At 39.0% G+C, this 16,884-nt stretch overlaps 1 protein-coding gene across 2 annotated transcripts in view; it reads left to right on the top strand.

Annotated features, from left to right (window-relative positions):
* Nucleotides 1-16,186, top strand: part of LOC111651604 (oxysterol-binding protein-related protein 2-like) — a 28,252-nt gene extending 12,066 nt beyond the window's left edge. For both annotated transcript variants that reach the window (XM_023401598.2, XM_023401599.2), the window contains exons 2-14: nt 2,618-2,927; nt 4,645-4,771; nt 6,921-6,996; nt 7,444-7,578; nt 8,157-8,254; nt 8,343-8,525; nt 8,631-8,738; nt 9,695-9,784; nt 9,955-10,075; nt 10,551-10,676; nt 11,277-11,400; nt 11,772-11,862; nt 12,915-16,186. In XM_023401598.2, coding sequence (XP_023257366.1) covers nt 2,891-2,927; nt 4,645-4,771; nt 6,921-6,996; nt 7,444-7,578; nt 8,157-8,254; nt 8,343-8,525; nt 8,631-8,738; nt 9,695-9,784; nt 9,955-10,075; nt 10,551-10,676; nt 11,277-11,400; nt 11,772-11,862; nt 12,915-13,017 — 1,419 coding nt within the window. In that variant the 5' untranslated portion in view covers nt 2,618-2,890 and the 3' untranslated portion in view covers nt 13,018-16,186. The remainder of the gene's footprint in view (nt 1-2,617; nt 2,928-4,644; nt 4,772-6,920; nt 6,997-7,443; nt 7,579-8,156; nt 8,255-8,342; nt 8,526-8,630; nt 8,739-9,694; nt 9,785-9,954; nt 10,076-10,550; nt 10,677-11,276; nt 11,401-11,771; nt 11,863-12,914) is intronic.
* The last annotated feature ends 698 nt before the right edge of the window (nt 16,187-16,884 follow it).

Here is a 16,884-nt window from a genome sequence, read left to right on the forward strand (position 1 = left end):
TAAATCACCGAGCAGCTCAGACGCTACCGGCAGCTACCGGCATCTTTTAAGGTGGAATATTTTCTTGCGTGTTACTCAATGCATGATTGACCTTTGGAAATCAATCTATACACCTTTGAGGTTATAAAAGCTGAAACGTGCCCAAACACTTCGATGAAGATGGAGCAGGTTGAATAAATTTTTCCTTTACATCTCCATTGCTCTCACTGCGCTTTCTCTCTAGTATCTGGGCGGAAACCGACACGGCTCCGTTTTTCTCCGAGCTAAGACCGACAAGCAAAACTGATGTCAGGAAAAAATTTTTATGTTTTTTGTTTGTTTGTTTGTTTGTTTGTTTTTTTTTTGGAATTTATTAATGGATATTGAATCTGTAGAGACAGAATCATGATTCGTGTGATCTGCTCACAGCACAGTGAAGTGTTTCTTTCCGAAAGCTGTTTGAGTTTTAATGGCAACTAATTGACAAACTCATTAACCTGTAAGTGTCACTCCACCCTGTATAATGTGTCGAGGGATTAACCTGGAACTATGGCCTGGTTCCACCTTCACTGATCATCATCCGATCTGACATTCAGCAGGAGGGGGGAGGGAGCCTGTCTGTTCACAGCACTGTGATATTACATTGTTAAGGCCGGTTCAATGAAAGGCTAAATTTAATGTTTTTAAAGCTAACTTAGCCAAATGCTAAGGTGATAAATGTACATCCTGTCGCTAATTAAACTAAAAAGAATGTATTTCTCAGCAGTAATCTGGTTGAGACTCAGTGATTGTTCATTATGCTGACTGGTCTCATAAAGAACCAACTATAACTGTTGAAATGTACCTTGTTATTTTGGGAGTGGAGAATCAGAGGTGATTCTGGGTCACCAGTATAAAACTTTGAAGAGCCAATGTACCAAACAGGAGGCAACAAAGACCCAGAATGCCTGTGACAGTGGCGTCCCGATTATGTAACTACTGGACTAGAAAACTCTCTGTTTGCACTCAGTGGGCCATGATAGACAAGCTTGTTGCTCAGCCAGACTAAGCAGATTTTCAGCTGGTAGCCTAGATGGCTTGGAATGAGCCTCAGCATTTTGTGCCATCTGAACTGTTACAGCTGCTGCCTATGGAGAGACGGTAACAACAGCAAGTGACTAAAGTGAAGGAATACACAGTCTTCTCAGCATGAATCAGGCTTCCTGCATAAATGACAAAAATGTTTTTGTCATCAAGTTGAAATTAGTTGATTTATGATCAGAACATAAAAATAACATTCAGGCTCATGACTAGCAGTTGGATTTACTGCAGGACTGTATCAGACTCCATCAGTTTAATGTTCCTAATAAACTGATCACTGAGTGTATATTAGTGATTATCAGGTGTATGTACAGACTGCAAAGAGCCTGACTGGAGTTAGTTGGTTGATTTTGTTGCTGCGCTCACCTGTGAACTGATTCACCTGGTGACCTGAAGATGCTCTTTAATTCAATAGTTTTATCATATATTATTATTTTTATTATTATTATTATCACCAAATAAAATGTTTGACCCCTCCCCTTTTAAAATGTAACACGTTTACTCAGATATCGGTTAAATAAACATAACGATACCGATAATCGAAAAATGCTGAAAATTACCACGGATAATCGCCCAGGCTGATAATCGGTCGATATCTACTTCAAATACATATAAATGATTAAAATCAATCCAGTGTATATGCCTGACAATTGAAAAGCTCTGCAATGCATTAAGAAACTGTGGCTCCAAAAGCTGCACAAGTCTGTGAAAACCTGTGTTGTCTACCACCATGATGAGCTGATCATCTGAAGTGATGAGTCCAATGACCTGCTCTGTAATCTCTGGCCTCCTGCTGTCTCCAGGAAATGTCTCTCTGAAAGTATCCTCCTGTGTGTGGTGTGTGTACCTGAGTTACCTGAGTGAACTCACTCATTCTGTTGAGCAAATGGTGCTCTCTGTTTACAACACCTGGGTGACAGCTGACAAAAACAAAGGGATCGGGTTTAGGTTTGTGCTCAGTACAACTGATACTGATCAAATGCCTTGATCGGCCCTGATACGGATCTCTGAGGTCGGATCGTCTTCCCCAGTTATAGCTGTGAGGCAGAGTCTCTAGACCAGGCAGACGTGTCTTTTTTTTAGCTCAGATATTGAGTATCATCACTCACATGTGGACTAATGACTAATAAAAAGATTTTTCATTGTGTAACTTCCTCAGAATTTGCTTTGTTTGTTTACATTCTTTAATCGAGAGTAAATTAGAGCTGGTAGATCTGCAAAAAAAATCACTTTGCAATTGCATCTTCAGTTGAAATGGTTGTTTTTGCATTTTAATTTTAACTGAAAGAAATATAAAAATGATGATGATGTGATTTTTGTTGGTTCTTGTACCAAACAAACGTCTGGAGAATATGATCTGTAGGTCGGGGCGTCTCTGTAGCACCACAACACTGATGGTGCTAACAATGCTAATGCTAACAATGCACAAAAATGTCGTGACACATTTTACTTTCATCACAAAAACTGCAGCTGCTGTGATTTGGATATTGCACTTGGCCATGTTGTGATTTTGATTATGTTTCCATAACTAAAAACTTACATGTTTTCTTTTGTGCAGGTTGCTAAATTTGCTTCAGTCATCGACGAACCCCAAACTGAACTCTGAAGTTACATCAGCTCTCTGACGTCTGTCCAACATCACCAGCAGCGCCATCACGTCAGTCCCTGTATATTGATAACGAACATTGTGCCGTTCCCGTGGTGACACTACAGAGGGACCTTGATCGACAGGCCTCCCTCCAGAGGAACTGTGAGGGGCCGTCACGGAAAGGAACATGTGCTAGAAGTTGAACATCTTTCCTGAACGACTGGTCAGCTTTGACGCTAGAAGATGAACAATGAGGATGAGTTCTACGACGCCGTCACAGGTGGGAGTGTGTGTGTGTGTGTGTGTGTGTGTGTGTGTGTGTGTGTGTGTGTGTGTGTGTGTGTGTGTGTGTGAATCTTTTTCCTAAATTCACATTTTGAATTTTTGAAAATTGCAGTTTTGTTATTTTTTTGCGTCTGATTTTTCTGTGCTGGATCTTCTTCAGAGAGACAAATCAAATTATAGATGATAATCTTCATTATCTTTTAATTTAATTTTATACTTCAAACTCCCTGTTGTGTTTGACCAGTAAAATAAAAAAGAAAAGCAGCAGATCCTCAAAAAGTACGAGCTGAAACTTTCTGCTTCAAGAGAATATGTGCAGCTGTTCCACTTGAAACAGATTGATCCATCCACTCAACTTCTTTTTAAAAGGTGTCGTTCTTGATTAAATGGCCTGTTTTGCCTCCATAATAACACGGTCTAATGGAACCTAACCTGATGATTAGTTCAATAATTCAGAGGTCAGAGGTCATGATAGTCGTGTGTGTGGTTGTAGTCGTGCCTCTTTTGTACAAAAATAAAGAAATGCAGAGGGGAATTTATTCTTCTTCTTTTTTTTTTTTTATTTCTATAATTGCAGTTAAATGAATTCACCCCCCACTGCTACGGTTCTGATATCCACACATCAGCCAATTACAAACGCATGTGATTAAAGTGAATCCCATAGAGCTGCTTTTACTTATGAGGATGACTTTCGTATCGTTCCTCTGTCATCATAACTGTTTACTACGAGTATAAGTTCTCTTTTACGTTGTTATGCCCCGCCCCTCCCCCCTCCCATCGTCAACGCACTGTTCTTCTTTCCACGTTAGACTTTCATTTATTAAAATCTAATGTGACTCACTTCACATGGTAAGAATACACACCTGGCACCTGTTCAGCGTCATACTGTGAAGGTGTGTTTACAGAGTGATAATAAACCATTTGGTCTATTTCAAGCTGTGTTTAAGGCCCCACCTTGAGTTCACCAAAACCCCACCCTGCAGCTCTGAGAGTTTACCTGCGGTGTCACCACCCAGGTGTAGGTCAACAGGTGTGTGACTGGTGTGATTTTTACAGGAAGGAAATCTGGTCAGTCCTCTTGATATGACAGAATCTTTCTCTAACTCGTTGTAGCTTTTTGTTTTTTCAGTTTGGTCTCTTAATTCTTGTTTATACGTTATTATTTTCTTTTTTTTTTTACCATTGATATTGCTTTAAATTTAGTTTTATTTTTATTGACAACATCACATAAACAGTGAATTTTTTTGCCCAATTTCTTTGCAGCTATTGCAGATACTCAAACAAGATGCCACGGTTTAATTCATATGGCTCCACTTTGACTATTTATTCTGCATGTATTGTATCTCAGAACCTTGGTATCATGATCTTAAATTAAACAGATTTGATGCTGTGCCAATGAAAAGGTTGGTCAGTCTAAAAAAGTTTCAGGCAATCAACAAAATATTCCAGTCAAACCCAGACAAGAAGTTACTGATGCAAAGCAGTATGCAAATGTGTTGCATTGTCTGTGACTGTCTAATGTTGCAAACAAAACACTGATCTGTCATCCAAAATCAACTGCTAGTGAAATCACAGTCTCTGTCATGAGAAGACTAGTTTTTAATATCACTTTCTGTTATAATATCACTATCACTTTCTTTTTAATATGCTGGTGAACGAGATTTCCTGCAACTGTGACCTGATGTCACTTTTTGCCCCCCACCCCCCTCCAGGCCTGGATTCTGACGAGTCGTACGAAGGGGTGTCGGAGGCCAGTTTCAAAGACGCGCTGGTGTTTGATGGCAGCAGTCAGAAGGACAACGGATCAGTGCCTCAGGAGAACGGCATCAAGAAACACAGGTACTGCTGCATTCCTGCTCCACATTCCACCTGCAGCCTGTGTTCGTGTGTTCGGAGCTGCTCCTGAATCCAGTACAATCTGCTGGGCGGAGTCACAACTAGAGATGAAACTTAATATCAGGATCATAGTGACCAGAATAATTATTGTTTAAATGTGCTTAAAATGTTCAAAAAGTATAAAGCACAAACTGAAACCTAGTCACCAAGTGACTGTTTGAATTTAAACATTAAAATGATAACAACACAACACACGTGTTTAAATAAAAACCTGCTCATTTTGGTGTAAAAAAAACAAAAAAAACAAACATCTCCAGTAATGCCATGTTTCCACTGAAAACAAACCCACGTTGTTGCTGCGCATGCGTTTGGGAGACGTGAGTTAAAATAACCACATTAATTAACCACGCTAATAAACAGTTTTAGTGATAATTAAAATGTAAACAGTAACACCAACATTCAGGCATTTTTTATTTAGCGTGAAACCAGGAACCGTTTCATCTCTTTATTTTTTCTTTCTTTTTTCCAATATGTTGTTTATTGGCTTTTGTTCATTTTAAATTGACTGACTAAACAAACATTCATTAAGACCCTCCCTCCCACCCCAAATAACACAACAGTGTCAGTAGAATTAAGAATAAATAAAAATTAAAAAACATCACTTTAAATATTGAGTTATGCATGTAGGTTGAAGTGGTTGTAGACAAGAATCCAACTAAGTTGAGTAAAAGTAAGTAAAAATATAGAAACAACAAAAAATTGTATAGTAAGTAAATTAAGTAATAAATAATATAATAATATTCCTATACACATACATACACACATACATCTGTAGTCACAACTTCTAACTATGGTTCAGTGCCACTTGATCAGTAGCTTGTATTTGACCTTTCATTTACACGTGTTTACATTTATTCTAACACATACGTGTTTACTGTACACTGTGATTTTAGCGTTTCAAATAAGAGGAAGACTGAGCTGCGAGCTGAAAAATTTGAGCCCGTTTCATCACCATAACAACTGCCTTTCATAATGTGTAGTACGTATTCCCTGAAGTCCCTGGGTTCTCGGTGCAGGCATGACTGTCAGTAAGAAATATGAAGATGCATATTTCTCACGCTGTCAGACCTGTTCTGTTCTAGCTGTGAAATATTAATACGTCTCCTCAAATGTCGACAAGAAAGAGGAGAAGGTAGGAGCCCTTTCTGTGGCTCGTACATTAAAATCATTTGGCTTTTTCTCTAGAAAAGAAAAGCATCAACACAGTCAGGAATATTGTCAAATTAAAGGATGTTTGTTCAGTTAAAATTAAGATATAAAAAGATATTATGTAGTTATTTAGTGATAAACTTTTCGTGCAAGCTCTGTCTTAAAACAGAGAGCGGACACACGCTGGAACGATTCCACTGATTTGTAAAAATGTCTCCTGCTCGTTATTATTCATCACTTATTTACAAACTATTTTGTTCCCGTCGGGATCCTGTATGAATGATGACTCAATGGTTTCGGTTTTTGAAGTTAACCTGCTCTGGTAGGTTAGGAGTTCAGCATCAGTTACCATGGTGATTTACCTGCTGACAAATGAACCACCATCGTAGGACTGAAAACACAGAGGTAAACCTGAAGTTACCTTGACAACATCCGATCCTGCGTCGTAGTCCAGGCCTCTGTTCTCGTCTCTTTGTCCACAATCATCAGAACACCGTGTCAGATTTGGGCTGAATTGCCTTATTATCTTTCCAACTCCTTTCTAATCCACGTGTTACGAGCTTTTCTGTATCTCCTGCCCTGCGAACAGACCAGACAGACCACATGCTCCGTTTATCTACAACCCTGACTCTGTCAGATCAGATACTGATGGTACCGATCGTCTTCTCTTTCTTCATCTGTGCTTCTGTATCACCGTCATCTCTGGAAATATGTTTGTCTGGATACCAACGACCGAGAACTGAAGCTTAAAGTTCTCAGTGAAACATCACAGACGGTGGAAAACAATATTATGTGTTTTAACTTACAGGAAGTTGTTGGTGTTTTATGATTGAAAATGGTTTTTAGGTCATCAGTTCGTCCTGACGTGTAAAATCTGATCTTTCAAGGAAACACCAAGTGTCAGAAACTCTTCATTCATTCCCAGTCATTTCTTTCATTTCAGAAAGTCGTTACCTGCGCCCATGTTTTCCAGAAACACTATGAGTGTCTGGAGTATCCTGAAAAAATGCATCGGACTGGTAAGAACCTGCTACTTTTCCACCTTATTTGGCTCATGTTGGGCTTAGCGTGACTTTAGGACTTTGAGCTAAATAAGTTGTGAAAAAGCAATACTTGGAATTGTATGATAATAATAATAATAAACTTTATTTGTATAGCATGTTTTCAAAGTGATTTACAGAAAGAAAAAAGGGGAAATTAAAAACAAAAGAAAAACAAACACATAAAGTTACACAACTATAGAAATGTCACACGTCTAAAACAAAGTGACTTTTTGACCTGCTACATGTCAAAATTGATTGTGTGATATTTTAATTATTCAGTAATATTCGCCATCAGTTGTCTCTCTGGTTTATGACACCAATAGTTTTTTCACCAGGACTGAGACTGATTTAAGAAATTCAACTGATTTGAAACGTATTTTATTAATAATCTAAAATACAGACTTTTTTTTTACTTCTTTACAGGAACTGTCCAAGATCACGATGCCCATCGTCTTCAACGAGCCTCTGAGCTTCCTGCAGAGAATCACAGAATACATGGAACACACTTACCTCATCAACAGAGCCTGTTCACTGCCCGACTCTATAGAGCGCATGCAGGTCAGACACACACACACACACACACACACACACACACACACACACACACACACACACCAGTCATCAGTGTACGGGCTTGAAAGAAATTAACATTTGCTGGATCTTTTTGGAGCGTTGACCACATTCAGTCATTTTTTTGTGTCAAATAAAAACATTATTTATTCATTTAGTTATTTTATTTGCAAAAATAAATTCAAACCCAAGTTCACAATACAATGCTTTAAATAATGTGAACAAATGGAGCCTCACAAATAAATCCTGGTGCAGAAGGTTCAACAAACAGCTCAGTGTTCAAATCTAAATGAATTTATCTCAATGCAGTTTTCACTCTGATATGTTCAGAAATCAGTGATTGTAAAGAATTAAAGTAATTAAAGAAATGTAGCATAGACCTACGTCGTATAGATTAGAACTGACTAAAGATCAAACAAAAGCTCCGGAAAATTAATGTGAGAAGAAGCAACCTACACGGAAATAGACACACACACATGTAAATGTCGTCATGTCACAGTTACACACACAAACACACACACACACACACACACACACTCACATGGTATGTGACTGCGTGTCTTCAGGCTGTAGCTGCTTTTGCTGTGTCAGCAGTCGCGTCTCAGTGGGACAGAACTGGAAAACCCTTCAACCCTCTGCTGGGAGAGACCTATGAACTCACCAGGTACACGCACACACACACACACACACACACACACACACAGTTTAAACGGTGTATTTATCCTCTCTTTTTTCTGTCCTGCCTCCCACAGAGAGGAGCAGGGTTTCCGGTTGGTATCGGAGCAGGTATCCCATCATCCCCCGGTCAGTGCCTTCCATGCAGAGAGCCTGGTCGGGGACTTTGTCTTCCACGGCTCCATCTACCCCAAACTCAAGTTCTGGGGCAAGAGTGTCGAGGCCGAGCCCAAAGGGACCATCACACTAGAGCTACTCAAGTGAGTCCGGTGCTTTTCTTTTTCATCCGGTCACTCCTTCATGTTGTTTTATTCCCTGTCCCTCACCTCCCTCTCCATCCCCCTCCCTCTCTCTTTCTCCTCCAGGCACAACGAGGCGTACACATGGAGCAACCCGTACTGCTGCGTACACAACATCATCCTAGGCAAACTGTGGATAGAGCAGTACGGCACGGTGGAAATAGTCAACCACAGGTGTGTAAACACTACATGCACGGTGTCAGGTGGCGGGTTGTAGTTCTACTCATGAGCACATAGAATGAATTAAAGTTTTTCAGTTAATTGTTAATTGCTGCAGTTAAACACTAAATCCCATTTTCTGAACCAAATCCACAGTGGCATGAACACATCGATTGAATCAATCACAATTTTCACCTGTTTCCTGTTTTATTGTTTTGGCTGATTGCTGTACACACACACACACATATATAAATATATATATATAAATATATATATAGTTAACAGTGTAATGTACTTTTCATGTGTTTTTATCCTTTCTGCCTTTTGCTTTACTGAAGTTTTACTTTATGCGAGTGCTGAATCCAGACATTACCGTAATGCTTGTAGTACCTGGAGTTGCCAATACTGTAACTGTAACTGTTGCCTTCGCTATGTTTCTGAAAACAGGTAAAACTGTTGTGAGTTAATTGTTTGATTGAAAGAGACAGAGGTTTTGTGAAAGTAGCTGGACCGCTGAGTTTTGTGTTCACAGTTCAGAGAAAACAATTGAAGTTTTTAGCAATTGTGAAAAACTGTAAAACTCAGATCAGACACGATGATCAGCGAGAACCTTCCTCACCCTCGACTCTCCAGAGTTTTGTCTCCTGAGTCGTCTACACAGTTCAACCACAGCAAAGTGAAGCTGACTCTGTCTCAGTTTACTATGTCAGTGTTTCCTCTGATACTTCACACTGTAGCTCGTTCACTCTCTGTGTCCTCTCGGGCAAACAAACCCAGGGAGACTTTTTAAACCTTTGTTTATCCAGTGAAGCTCTGCGGAGCTTGTTTTATCCTTATTTCTGTCACTGTGTGTCACATTCACACAGTCGCACAGATTCACACCAGGAGCTGTGAAGACATTTCCTGACACGTCTTAGACCTTTTATATGAGACATGAGCTGGTTCTTCTTCTCTCCTCCTTTCTCCTGCAGCACTGGAGACAAGTGTGTGTTGAATTTCAAGCCCTGTGGGATGTTTGGCAAAGAGCTGCACAAAGTGGAGGGATACATCCAGGACAAGAGGTCAGACTTTATTTCTACATCGGCTGCAATATGAATATGTTGTAACATTTTCTAGAATTTAAAGTTTCAAAATGTTGTTCTTCACATTTATTCTCCTTTTCTACACTTTTTCTCTCCCATTCCTCTTCCTCACCCCCCTCCCTCGGCCCTGTGTCTCTCTCTGTGTCCAGTAAAAAGAAGCACTGTGTCATCTACGGGAAGTGGACCGAGTGCATGTGGAGCATCGACCCTCAGGCGTACGAGACCCACAAGAAGTCGGAGAAGAAAGGCGACAACAAGAAGCACAAACATGTGAGAACGAGTTAGAAAACTTCTCACAATGAGACTGGAGTTTCTGTCTCTGCTCTTTTTTAAAGAAGCTTAATATATAAAAGATTCAGCATTGTATTGTGTCACTTTTATTTCACCCAGATTGTGAATATTACTGAGTTGTTTTCTTATGATTTTTAGGGCTAGTCTTATTTATTTTGTTTTCTTCTTCTCTTGATTCCTTGTTGGTGTCCAAAGCTTTGTGTGTGGTCTTATCCAGGTAATCCATCAGGCTTGTGTAGGTCGATGTTGATGCCGTCAGTTATTCAGCTTTAGTCTGCTTGGTTATTTGTAGTGAAGCGTAACAGCTGCAGAGTGTGTGACACTGTGGTAACTGTGTGTAGATACAGTACAAACGATGTGATGATGTTATTTGCGGTTGCATCTTTTTTTCTTTTTTTTTTTAATATATACAAAAATATATTTGTGTAGTCACAATGAAGTATATTGTTTCCAGGAGGAGCCGGAGGGAGCGGACAACGACGACGCAGATGACATGCCTGAAGTCCAGGAGACGGTGTGTGTCGTACCAGGAAGCACTCTGCTGTGGAGGATAGACTCCAGACCGGCGCACTCTGCTACGGTACAAACATGAAAACACTGGGTCGTCCTCGGGCCGTGGTTTGAAGGCGCTGTAGTGGACTGAATTAAATAATGTTAATATAACTCTTTCTCCAGTTATCGTTGAGCAAACTTAAACAACACCATTTGGGCTGTTCTTGTAGTTTACGGACAATCAATGAAACCGGCAAATATAATAATGACTATACATAATATATAATAAAAATGACATAAAATAGTGTCACGGACATGAGAGGAGTTACAGTGAATTCTCTGTTGTCTCTGTTTCTAGATACTAAAATGTGTTGACAGTTTGAACTTCCTCACCGTGTTCGATCTTTTGGTTTATGAAATCAATGATTAATTCTTTGGTTTTTGATGCGTTACTGTAGAGGAAGTTCTCATCACACATCACCAGTGAATCAGCTGATCAGACGCTTTTCAGAAATAAAAACAAAAAATCCCAGCAAACACAAATACAGTCAGAGCTGCTTTTGTCAATGGATTTGATAAACTGAATAATGATGAGACTTGATTTAATGAGGGAACAAACAGATTTGATGCAGATCACACATCTACATTTACAGACACACACTCATCCTCCTCCTCTTCCTTCCCTCAGATGTACAACTTCACTAACTTTGCGATGTCTCTCAACGAGCTGGAGCCCGGCATGGAGGCCATGTTGGCCCCCACTGACTGTCGTTTCAGGCCCGACATCAGAGCCATGGAGAACGGAAAGATGGGTAATTTAAATTTAAACATCTGTGTGTGTAAATGAATGAATATAAAGTAAACTGAGAAGATACAGCTGAACTTATCTCCACACTTTTCAGTGATGCTACATTTTTGTCACTAAATAATAAATGTGGAGGCACGGTGTTTTAAAATGACTCCAAATGAGAATATTAATACTAAGACGATGCTGCCACCTGCTGGACGCTTGTGTCACTGCCTTGTGTTGATCTGATCCAAGTGTTTACAACTTTATTAAACTGAAGTGAAAAATGTGTTTTCTTGGAGAAGTCTCTTTAACTTGATCCACAAGCTAAATACTAAACGCTAAATGCTAAATGCTACAATCTGCAGAGGTTGTGACGTGGTTGTTTTTGTGCAGATGAGGCCAGTAGGGAGAAGGAGAGACTGGAGGAGAAACAGAGAGCGGCCAGGAAGGAGAGATCCAGGAATGAAGAGGAGTGGTCCACTAGGTAGGAAACATGGGCACACACACACACACACACACGTATACTAATTAGCGCTGCGCAGTTAATTGAAATATAATCACTGTCACAATATGACCAAGTGCAACATTTAAATCACAGGAGCCGCAGTTTTTTTGATGAAGGTAAAATGTGTCACATTGTTTGTTCATTGTTAGCATTAGCATTGTTAGCACGAGCAATGTTGTGGTGCTACAGAGGCGCCCCAACCTACAGATTATATATTCTCCAGACCAACAAAAATCACATAAAAATATTTCCGTGAAAATGAAATTAAAAAATGATCATTCCAAGTGAAATCTTGACTCATATGAACCATATCGTTCAGCCCTAATATGTAACTTTCAATGTTCATTTAAATTCATTTAAACATGCAAATGCTGACAACACAACACAACACAACACAACCAGGTTTATCAGGTGCATCTTGTTACAGAAACAACAAAGACCTGTTTTATCTCGACTCTGCCGGAGTTTCATATTTTAAACCAATTTCCAAACAAGTGAGATCTCCTCAATCATCGTCATCTGTCGACAACAGAGTCACTGATGTGACAAATTACATTTTAGCCAATTTTGAAAATAGATGATCATTTATTTTAAATAGACAGGGTGTATTAATTGTCGTGTGTGTGTGTGTGTGTGTGTGTGTGTGTGTGTGTGTGTGTGTGTGTGTTTTAAAGAAATATTATACAGAGATTTGACATTTGGGGAAATTATGCTAATTATCTTTCTAACAGAAACATCAGAAAACAACTAATGAATAAATAAAGTTAGAGGGTAAACTACAGAAGCCCTGAAAGGCAAGTGAGAAATTCTTTTGCGAGGATCATTTTGTGTAAAAAAAAAAAAAAAAAAAATGTATTAGTAAAATTAAATAAGTTAAATAAACAATACAAATCAGACATAAAGAAACTGTAACAAGCTGTTAGAAAAAAAATAACAACAATAATAACAATAAAAATAAAATGTAAAAAGAATATAAAAATAAAAGGTCATGGTGAATTCCTGCAGACACTTGACCTGTGTTTGTCTTTCAGGTGGTTCCAGTCCGGCACCAACCCGTTCACCGGCCTGCAGGACTGGATCTACACCGGTGGCTACTTCAACAGGAGCTACCAAGACCTGCCCGACATCTACTGAGAGCCCACAAGCCTTCCTCCTCCTCCTCCTCCTCCTCCTCCTCCTCCTCCTTTGTAACCTGCAATGATCTGCCTATCACCAATTGGAGAGAAATGTAAAGCACCCACCAACCTTTACTCCCATCTTCATTTCACTGCCTTCATCGTCGTCATCACCTTCAAACTGACCCACAGATCGCAAAGTCTCACAAAGAAACCGTCACGTCTCTGAAACTGTGGTCTGCTCGATGTCTTCTTCATCCTCCTCCTCCTCACCACACTCTTCCTCTCATCACCTTTATTTCGTCACCTGTCGACCAGCAGACGTTTCCCACCTCTCTGCCCCCCCGACCACGTTTAGAGCACAATAACCGGATCCACCCCGGCGGCAGAGAGTTGGTACGAGCCCCGAAACCCACAGGTCCAATCTGAATGTTCAGTCTTTACAATCACAGAGAAACCACTGAGTGACACGCGTCATCAGTGAGTCAAAGCACCATGAAGACAGTCATCGCAGGGACGGATCTATGTACAAAGATGGCCGCCCAGTCAACGGGAAAATCAGGGATGTGAATGCTCCTTTGACTGAAGATGGAATTTTGAGGACGATTTTTTCTTTTTTGGAAACTTTTAAAGAATGAAACCCTCAAAAAAAAAAATATATAATGACATAGTACATAGTAAATGATAAAGAAACACTGTTGGTTAAATTGGTAAAAGACAAATCATATGCAAGCATGAGCGAATTTCTGTCCCTGTGTCATATCCCCAAAACATTTAGTAACCACTGTTAACCACTGCCTTCCCATTAACCTTCTACTTAAGGTTTACGTATCGAAGTAAATCAAAACACCTAACACAAGACGGATGTTTCCTCGACAGCGAAGTGGAATGTGCAGCTCGAATGGGATCCGAAACGAAACCACACGAGATCTGATAACGACTCCGCTGAATGTTAGCACAACAACGGACTGTCGGCAGCGATGAAACACTCGAAGCAGAGGACTGGATGCAAAGTATTCTAGAGCTTAATGTGCAGAAACATCCCAAGTCAATGTGTCTTTCCATATTTTGAATCATAAAACTCGACACCAGAAATGAGCTACATCAACATCACGACTCCCAGGAAACATTTGGACTGTAGCTGCTCTGTAGCTTCATCTTAATGTTACACACACACACACACACACACACACACACACACACACACACACACACACACACACACACACACGGTGTTTTAGATGGTCGACTGTCTGTCAGTATTTCGCCTTTAGTTCCAGCTGAGCAGGACTCAGGTTTCCACTCAAATGTGGGGTGGAAATCCAAGATGTAAGATCTAAAGTATATTAGCTGGATAATAAAGAGAACACAGGAATGGATTGGACAGATCTGACTTTCATTTTATCAGATATTGATGTTGATTGATTTAGTATGTAAGCTGAAATAATATTAACATATTTTTAAACATTCCTCTCAATGGGATGATTTTATTCAGATAAAATAATAAATCCAGACATAAATAAAAAATCCCTTTCTATCTGTCGCTTTGCTGAAACAGTTGTGTTGTTGTCGTCGTCGTCGTCGTCGTTGTTGTGTGGATGCAGCTCATTCAGACAAAACACTGCTTCATGTTTGTCATCAGTGTCTCCCTGTGAACAGGTTACATCCCTCAGCTCTCCAGGTCATCAACACTCACTCCTCACATTACCTGCAGGCCTGTTTGCACTGGTGAAAATGGAAAGGAATAGCTGGAAAAGTTTAATTTAGAATAATATAATGGACAGAGAATGTGCCACAAATCTAATGAGATGACTTTAAACCCTGTGAGATCTTCAGAGATATTTATTTTGAATGTTACTCAATATTTTCATGCATTTCAAAATCCAGATGTTTAAAAGAAATCATGTTTTCATCAGTGCATTCAGGAGCTATAACGTATTTCATGATACGCTTCTATGCAACTTTTGCAGCTCAACATGAACAGTATGTCTGATCTGTCTATCTACAATAGCTTTACACTCCCCAACACACACACACCCTCAGCCTCAGCTCGGATAATAACGACTTTGCCTTCTTAGTTAATCTTAAAATATTATATTCCAGATAGTTAAAACAGATTATGTGTTGAACTACTTGGCACTACAACCAGCCTTGTGTCACATCTTAGATCAATTTCACTTTACATTTCCATGTCATGTCCATGTTTCCATGTTTCCATGTCATGTTAGTGCCTGGATTTTTTTTTTTTTTTTAGTTTCATTCCCTTGTTTTTTTTTTTCTCTTTTTTTATTCATGTCTATTATTTATAATGTTTGAGGTTTTATGAAAGAATTCTGTTGTTGTTTTTTTTTCTCCTTTGCTTATGTTTCTAATTCTAAAGAGTTTTCTGTCCAATCACGAATCTGAAGCGTTTGATAGAGGAGCAGAGTGTCTAGTCAGGGCTTGACGTGAACATCATTCACCAGCTTAACACTTAACGTTTGACTGTGGCCGTTACATTTGTCAGATTTACTAGCCAGGGCAGTTTGAATATAGACGGACTGCGATTAATCATTATTTCCTGTTAGAAAATCTTCGCTTCTTGAATTCACAGTTAAAATCCAGAATCCGGTTATTTTTTTATGTCCAGATTATCTGGGGGTTTTTCAGCGTGTCATTAAAAGTCTATCATGCAAACACTACTCAAGTTGCACTGTCACGGGTCAAATCATCACTGCAACTGTTATAAATTAATCTAAACATTGATAAAAATAGTTTCACTGTAAATGAGTTGCATCTGGTAAAATGTGGCTAGTAAACATATGGAACGGTTACATTCATCCGTGCTGATTCAGACTCTACCAGTTACAAGACTAACGCTGTGTCATTAAACTAGATGTAGGTTTTATGTTGCTTTGAGTGTTGGTTCTTTCTGTTGAATTTTAACCTCCTCCTCTTTTTGACTGTATGATGTGGTTGTCGATGTTATATATGTGTACAAGTGTTGCACAGAGGTAATCACAAGCAAAATGGCATATTATTTTGTGCAATTGATTTATTTTTATAGTATTTAAGCAGTTTTTGGTGAGAAAATTGTACCAGATGTTTTATTTTGAGGTGGGGGACTGTAAGGGGTCGTATCCATAACTGTGGACAGCTTGGTAGATTAATGAACGGGGGAAATGTCTACTAATAAAATCCTAATTTCAGTTCTTGGCCATGTTTCATTCATTTTTTTAAGTAAAATAATATTAAATATACATTGACTTTATCCCACTATACTTGTCTAGCTAGCTGAAATATTGTACAAGGAATCAGAGTTGTCATGTTTAGTTACATTTTTTTTTTTTTCCAGGCTACATAGGACATGCAAGTGGTTTTAAGAGTATAAAAAGAAGAGCTGTACTTAGTCGCAGCGCGGCTTTGGACTAAATGCTAAAAAAACAGCAAGCTCACATACAAACAGTAAGCCTTTTCCACAGCATACGTTCTGACTTCTAGTGGTAGGAAAAGCACATTATAACATTGAAAATGGCTCTGTTCTCTTCAGTTAACTTGTGACAGTGAGCCAAGTCATAAAAACGACATAGTATAGTAAGGCATAAAAAGTCATAAAAACGTCATAGTATAGTAAGGCATAAAAAGTCATACTATAGTAAGGCATAAAAAGTCATGAAAACGTCATAGTATAGTAAGGCATAAAAAGTAAAAAAAAAACAACATAGTATAGTAAGGCATAAAAAGTCATAGTATAGTAAGGCATAAAAAGTCATGAAAACTTCATAGTATAGTAGGGCATAAAAAGTCATATTATAGTAAGGCATAAAAAGTCATTAAAAACATCATAGTATAGTAAGGCATAAAAAGTAAAAAAAAAGTCATAAAAACGACATAATATAGTAAGGAG

Source organism: Seriola lalandi, unplaced genomic scaffold (assembly GCF_002814215.2).
Source record: "Seriola lalandi dorsalis isolate HSWRI2012SDOR001 ecotype SW California unplaced genomic scaffold, Sedor1 jcf7180002053703, whole genome shotgun sequence".
Taxonomy (NCBI): domain Eukaryota; kingdom Metazoa; phylum Chordata; class Actinopteri; order Carangiformes; family Carangidae; genus Seriola; species Seriola lalandi.